This window comes from Meriones unguiculatus, chromosome 11, assembly GCF_030254825.1.
Source record: "Meriones unguiculatus strain TT.TT164.6M chromosome 11, Bangor_MerUng_6.1, whole genome shotgun sequence".
Taxonomy (NCBI): domain Eukaryota; kingdom Metazoa; phylum Chordata; class Mammalia; order Rodentia; family Muridae; genus Meriones; species Meriones unguiculatus.
In genome coordinates, this window is record NC_083359.1 from 74,417,391 (window position 1) to 74,425,064 (window position 7,674).

The 7,674-nt window shown below is 44.5% G+C and overlaps 1 protein-coding gene across 6 annotated transcripts in view; it reads right to left on the bottom strand.

Moving 5' to 3' along the window:
• The window catches only part of Smg7 (SMG7 nonsense mediated mRNA decay factor), a 68,146-nt gene extending 65,412 nt beyond the window's left edge, over window positions 1-2,734 (bottom strand). For 2 of the 6 annotated variants that reach the window (XM_021632866.2, XM_021632862.2), the window contains exon 1: window positions 2,468-2,734. In XM_021632866.2, coding sequence (XP_021488541.1) covers window positions 2,468-2,496 — 29 coding nt within the window. In that variant the 5' untranslated portion in view covers window positions 2,497-2,734. The remainder of the gene's footprint in view (window positions 1-2,467) is intronic. The other 4 variants (XM_021632868.2, XM_021632865.2, XM_021632863.2 and 1 more) reach the window with 3 other exon arrangements.
• Between the last annotated feature and the right edge of the window lie 4,940 nt (window positions 2,735-7,674).

The window sequence follows — 7,674 nt, forward strand, 5'->3', positions numbered from 1 at the left end:
AAAACCTTCACCACAAACTTCTTAATGTCTACATATTCTATCTATAAAGATCATAAAATTTAAGACCCTTTGAGCATCAGGTTACAGAATAGGTTTTCTGTAACTACTGTTTATATAAAGTACAGTCTTGTTTTATTTTCCCTCCTAGCACTTCAAAGTAACTCATCATGTACTTATCTGTTCACATTTACTGACTTTCTATGAAAATAGACTCGCCTATGTTCTCCCTTCTGTTCACCAGTGGAGCCTCAGGTCCTAGAATATAGAAAGGCCCTAATTCACAGTTGGGCCAAAGAAAATGCACATCAGAAAGCTGACCTGAAGCCAAAAGACAAGCATTTGAATTTCTTTTTACACACCAACCATAGGATCCTTAACTTTTTTGGACTTCTTTTCCTAAGCTGTAAAAAGGAAGAAGGTAAACTCTATCTATGCTTTCCAATTGTATCACCCCACATTCTTGTCTATCTGAACACCATTTTCTCTCCTCCATTTCCTTATTATCTACATCCTACCATTTAGAATCTTCTTCCTAATCCTCGGCTGTCAGAATATTGTCTGGCCTTAGAGTTTAAGTGCTCTTTTCTTTTAAAGCCTAACAAACTAGTAAGTTCTGTAAGAGGGTGGAGTTCTTACTTTCTATTCTTAGCAGTTAGTACAATGCCTTCCATACAGGTGATCAACCAAACAACTGATGAATCACATGTGTATAAATGAACAAAGAAAGCCTTTCCTGACTTCCCTCAGTTGCTCAGGTCATCTCCTGCAATTGGACTCATCAACATGGTACCTTTTGTGGTGATAATTATATTAGTCTGCGCTGTTAATTTACTCACCTACTGGCTATTAAGCTGCAAATTCCTTAAGATTAAGAACTGCCTGGTAGTTTCTATTTCTGTGTACAGTGCCTACATTTATCTGTTGTAAAGTTTACTTAATATAGTAAATCATAAGGGTAACAGAGAAAAGAAGATGTTACCTTAAAACATCAGGCATATACGCTGTGCTAAACTCTGGAATTCATGCACCAAAGGTTCAGAGATCCCACTATCCCTCTCCAGTATAATGAATAACTACTTTGAAAGACAGAACAGCCACCTCGTGCACCACAGAACGACATACCTTCTCTTGCAATATAAGTATATGTGGGTCTGCTCTCACACACTGACTCTTTCACTTCACTAATTCTCCCTTATTTTATTTTTTCGAGACAGGGTTTCTCTGTAGTAGCCCTTGGAACTTGATTTGTAAGACGAGGCTGGCCTGAACTCAGAGATCCACCTGCCTCACAAGCGCTGGGATTAAAGCCTGGCTCTATTGTAACTCATTTATAGCTCTTCAGTAATCTATCTATTCAATTCCCCTTTCCGCAACGTATGAAATCACTTTTTTTTAAAAGCATCTTCCCATAAGAACTGTCCTTTTTTTAGTTGTTCCTGAAAGAAGAAAAAAAAAAAAAAAGCCCAGTTTTTAAGTTTCTAAGTCGTTGCAATTCCCCAATTAATCTCAGGCTCTAACAATCTTAGTTTCCTTTGTCATCAAGGTTTTATTTACCCTCTAGCTTCCTGCAACCCCTTACTCGGAATCCATGAAGCCATTCTGACTGCACAACAGCTGCTGCCTTTCCATTCAAAATGTTCTCGACATCAGTGTCAAGGCATGTGTCTTCTTTAAATTTGCATCAATTCCTGCTTCCTTCCCATACCCCCGACAGACACACAAGCACCAGTACCCATGCGTCACTCCATCTCCTTCCTACAAGTTCCTTACATCGCACCTAATGAATGCACACGACTCAGAGAATGGTATCTTCCAACTATAGTTTCTTCTGAGAACATAACCTTGGTCATAGCACCTCCCTTCTCCCTCATTTCCCCATCCATTCCTCCCTTTTCGGGCTCCCCTTACCACCTCGACTAACCACAGAAGGCATTATTTCTCGTACTCTCAAGCCGCGATAAAAGAAACAAGCTCCCGTTTCCTGCAGTCTCCCCTTCTTCCAATTTGCCCTCCAGTCTGCGCCCTCCCAACCCCCCAGGTGTGCTGACTTCCATCCTCTACTCTCAGCAAGCATCGCTCCAGTCAGGGCGCTCCACGTTTCCCCAGCTGTGGGGACCAGACCCCTTCACACCCATCTTCATTCCAGGTCGCTACCTGCTCCTGGGCTGCCTCTCCCTACCCCAGCCCGTAGGCTGAGAGCACAGGCGCGCGCGCACACACGTTCGCTCTCACGCTTCTCCAACCTCCCTCCGCTCACCGCCGGCTCCACGGGAGCCGAGCTCCGCCGGCGGGGGCCAGGCAGCCATGTGTGTGCCCGCCCCCTCCCGCAGCTGCCCGCGAAGCCCGCGTCCCCCGGCCCGGGGGCAGGAGGACGCTGCAACTCCCCCACCACCTCGGGAGTCCGCTGTTCCCGGCCCCCCAAACCTCCTCGCTCCCCACAGCGCCTCGGCCGGGCTTCGACGCTCACCGGAGATACTGCGCGCTCTGCACGCTCATCCTCCGCCGCCGCGTCTCCCCGCGAAGCCTCCGTGGGTCTCTCAGGCTCCTCGGAGCGGCCCCGCGACCCCGCGGGTGCTGGCGGCCGCCGCCATCTTCCTCTCCGACTCCTCCTCGCTCGGCGCGGGGTGGGGGGGGAGAGTGAGTGAGGCGAGGGGGAGGGCGTGGGGAAAGCTGCTCTAGCTGCGGCTCTGGCCTGTGGGACACAGGGACGCTCCGACTCGGGAGGAGGGAAGAAGGGGGAGAAGGGAAGGGGGCGGGGGAAGAGGAGGGAGAACCAGAGGAAGGAAGTCGGGTTTGCTCTCGCGAGACTTTAGCAGTGCCGGTTCCTCCGGGTGATTTCCGCTTCTCTATACCGCTCCCTTTTGGGGACATCAAGTTGTGTGGCGCCTGCGCACCGGACGAGAGAGTCGGTGGTAGCGCTTGGCGGCTCCCTAATGATCCGCTCCTCTCCTGTGCGAGGGGGCAGCCCCAAGTTTCTCCGCGAGCACCGAGCCCAAATCAGCCGGGGGGTTACACTCAAAGACTTCCGCCCTTCCACCCTCTCACTTCTCGCTTCCTTTTTCCACTCCTCCACTTTTCCCCACCGGAAACGCCACCTCTTCCTCCTACAGTTCCGCCCGCCAATTCCTCTACTCTTGTCTTCCCTCGCGCGCCGGAGAGTGATGCAAAGGCCTCCCTCTCACTGCCCATCCCCAAGAACTCCTGAAGCGTGTTGGCGGGGGGGGGGGGGGAGCGAGGGGGACGGTGACATAAGGCGGAGCCCGGGGAGAAATAGAAAGAAAACCAATCAGATTGGGCAGGCCGCTGCCATGGAAACTGGAGGCTGTGGTTGTATTGTCATAGTAACTGGTGTGTGTAGACAGGGTGACCCTCCCCTGGAGAAACGGGTTCCCGGGAAACCGCCTAGGATTCCCCGCTTGGATTCCCTGCCTTGTAAACTCTGGGCTTGCAGATTGTGATCCGGGCAGTGAAGTCCATTTCCTCTTCCAGCAAAAATTGCGGGGAGAGCCCAACGCATTCACCGTGGGCATTTCCACCCTTCTGAAGGTGGAAACCACCTCCATGGTTTCATCTCAGAGGCGGTTGGGGAAAGGGCTGGGCCCCAGAAGAAAACGCAGGCTATGAAGGCTGCCGGGTGGTGGGTTGGAGCGAAAAAGCGAAGGCGGTACTGCACCGACAGGCTGCGAGGAAGGGGTTTCCCCACAACTGCTTGGGTCTGGGAGGCGGGATCCCGCCAGGACGGGGTCCCTCAAGGAGGAGATGCGATGCGGCTCTGGCAATCGAGAACGTTCGACTCGTCCTGTTGGGTCGAGCCTTCCCTAATTCCTCCTCCGTATCACCTGCGAGCCCTCCGGGAGGAAGATGAGAGCTGGAATCCTGCCTAGGCTAGCTCGCAGTTCTTAGGCATTTAGAATTGAGAGCGATCCGAAAGGCTGACTGCCATCCTTACCAGGGGTACCCACATTGGAATGACACTCCGTCATCGAAGGCTGATCTCCAAAGTCCCCCTCCCCTCAAAAAATCTGCAGTGTTTTAGAACTTGCCGCTGTTTTTTTTTTTTTAATTAGAGAAGAAAATCTTGTATAAACGTACATAGATTTATCAGCATGAGGGAGTCTGCGAAAAAAATTTACCATTTTAAGAACAAATATTTTAGTGTATATGTATCTTGTGTCAGGTTTTTAAAACAGAAAAATGTCTCCTAATGATGTGGAATCTATCACAGAACAAGTCATTCTGGAGGGAAGGGAAGTTACTAACATTTTTACAGATTTTATTTTCAATTCATATTGAAAAGTTATGTAAGCAGCTATCCCCAAATATTTTGTAATATGTAAGGTCATAAACTCCAAGAACACAGTCCTCACTATATAGTGAAAAAATCAGCATTTCAGTGAGATCTTGGTTTTGATTTGGGTACCTGATTTCTGTTTTTCCCTGCTGCCTCAACAAACGCTTTCCAGATCTTTCTTTGAATCCAAGGCCTATTAAAAACCTAGAAGAGTGTTTAGTTGGAACGTGTTTGAGTTCTCAGGAAACGAAAGTACAGCCCACTTGGAAATAAACCTCAAGGACAGCTTGTCATCAACGAAATAGAAAGTGAACTATGGCCCCTCATGCTGCAAGCAAGCACAGTGTATGAAGCGCTATGACGCGCGGCAATTGCAGCAGTACAATGCCCTCAATCTTCCGCCAGCACCAATGCACCGCCCACTCACGGGAAAGAGAGCCACCTAGTGAGAAACTGTTCACATCTCCGGTGTGTGGAATTCGACTTCAACTCGGAGAACCAAAGAATGAAAGTTCCTACTAAGTATACTCAAATATTCTACTTTAGTTTTTAAGTTAGCATACAGACTGCTGGGCTCCATTATGTATAAATGTTATATTTTTGTTCACCCTCCCCACTGATGTCCTCTACACTACTTTCCTCCCTTTCTTGCTCATGCCCTCCACACTTAGTCCTCCCTCTGCTTTTATTGTCTTAAGAATTTCATTATCACCCCCCCCCTTCCCTTCCTTGAAACCTTTTCTTCCCTTTCATGGTCCTCTTTGAACTCTCATAACACTTACACACAATTTAAATCTGGATGCTGTGAATGAGAGAAATTGTATTTTCTCTTTTTTAGTCTGGCTTTTTTTTTTCTTTAATTCATTATATGTACCACCTTTTCTCATTTCGTTACTGGACCCATAAGCTGGTTCCTTCGCTGTAGGAAAACGTGGAGCAATGAGCATGGATGTGCCAGTATCTCTGCAGTATGTTGACTTACAGTCCTTAAGGTCTATCTATACTCAAGCGGCAGAGCTAAGTCAGATGGTAGGTCTGTTTTTAGTTTCTTGAGAGACTTCACTGGCTTCCACAGAGGCTGGACCAGCTTACAATAACACCTACAATGTATAAGAATGTCTTTGTTGGCTGCATCCTCACCAGCATTTTCTTTTTCTACTTGTTTGTTTGTTTATTGAGACTGGGTGTCTCACTGCTTCCTGGATGCTGGAATTACATGCACCACCACCACCCTGCTGTTGTGAGCTGTGATGTGGGTGCTGGGAGTTGAACCCAGGTCCTTTAGAAGACCAGCCAGTGCTCTTGATCTCTGAGCCATTTCTTCAGCCTTGTGACTGGTTTTCTTAATAGCAGCCATTCTGAATGGTGAAATAGAATCTCAGAGCAGTTTTAATTTGCATTTCCCTGGTCCCTGTAGATTTTGCACACTCCAATATTTTTATTTTGAAAACTATTTAGCCCATTTACTGATGATTTGTATTTTGGTGTTTACAAAGACAACTACAAATACTGTACAAATACAGTTCTTTGTGTTTTCTACATCAGCTGTTCTCAACTCATAGGTCACAACCCCTTTGGAAGTCATGCAACCCTTTCACAGGTGCCGAATGTCACATATCCTTCATAGCAGATATAACAAATTCATAACACTAGCAAGTTTACAGTTAAGAAACAAAAAAATAATTTTATGGTTAGGGGTCACCACAACATGAGGAACTGTATTAAATAGGGTCACAGCACTAAGGAGGTTGAGAACCACTGTTCTAGATAATGAGCCCATTTGATGTGTAGTTAGCAAAGGGTTTTTTGTTTTGTTTTGTTTTTGTTTTTCCTTTATGCAAGGTGTTTCTTCACTCAAGTGGTTGTTTTCTTTGCTGCAGAGAAGCTTTTTTAAATGTCATGTAACCTCATTTTTCAACCCTTGGGATTATACCCTGTGTTACCAGAGTTCTTTTCAGAAATCTCTTCCCCATGCCTACATCTTAAGGTGTTTTCCTCTGGTTGTTTTAAAGTTCCAGGTCTTGTAAGTCATTGGTCCAGTTTAAGTATGCTTTTTCACACAGTAGAGAATTATGTGTATAGTTTCATTCTATAGATGGTATCAGGCAGCATTTTTCCTGAGGTTTACTTTTGATAATTTTGTTGCTGTGTAGGTTTGCTTGTGGGTCAATTCTATTCCATTGGTTTGCATGTCTGTTTTGCTTTTTTTTCTGCCAGTACAGTATAATTTTTGTCACTATGGCTCTTTAGTATAATTTGAGGATCAAGTACTATAATACCTCCAGCATCACTCTTTCTGCTTAGGACTGAATTTAATATTTTAGGCTCTTTGTACATCCATATGCATTTTATGATTTGCTGTAATTGTTTTGTGAAGAGAGTCATTAGAATTTGATTGAGATTGCACTGAATCTGTAGATTGCTTTTAGTAATATGTTCATTTTTACACCTTTAATTCTGTCATCCGCAAGCAGGGGAGATCTTTCTTCAGTGTCTCAAAGTTTTCACTGTGGAGCCTTGCATTTCCTTGTTTGAGTTTATTCCAAGGTATTTTTTAAGCTATTGTGAATGGAATATTTTCCTGACTTTTTTTTAGTAAGCAAGTTCATTATTGCTATATTTAAAAAGCTAGTGATGTTTTGTGTAGATTCTGTATCCTAAAACTGTACTGAAAGCGCATAGGGGGCCTAAGAGTTTTGTGGTAGAATCTTTAGGGTCTTTCACGTAGAGTATCATGCCATCTGCAATTAGAGATAATTTGTTTTTTGTTTTTTTTTTTTATCTTTTCTGTTTACATGTAACTCCTTTTATCTTTCTCTTGTCTGTTTCTCTGTCTATATTTTCTAGAACTATGCTAAATAGTCTGTTTCTTTCCTGAATACTGTGCATACAGTTCTGTGTATATATTTTCCTAGATCAGCTGTTCTCAGTGTGTGGGTCACAATCCCTTCAGAAGTCATGTGACCCTTTTACAGGGGTCACATGTCAGATATCTTACATTATTAGATATTTATTTTGATTCCTGGTTAGATACTTTCAAGATTTTTTACCAAAATGTAATTTCATACTAAATAAAATAATCATAACAATTTTTTATGTTCAGGCATACGTCTTCAGTAAATAATAAACATATCACATATTTCTGATACTAACTCTATGAAAATGTTCATATCTACTCATTTTGGAAACAGCTTAGGGTTAGGGTTAATGAGATAAGAAAGATGAATCCTTTTTATTACTGCTGGCTGATCTAGCCACTCAACATTTACTGAGCATTATTATATTGCAGGAACTGTCCAGGTTACTATGGATACCACAGTGAAAGAGAGATGATACTTGTCTTAGAATAACTCACCTTCTGGTAGAGATGTTACAGTACAAGA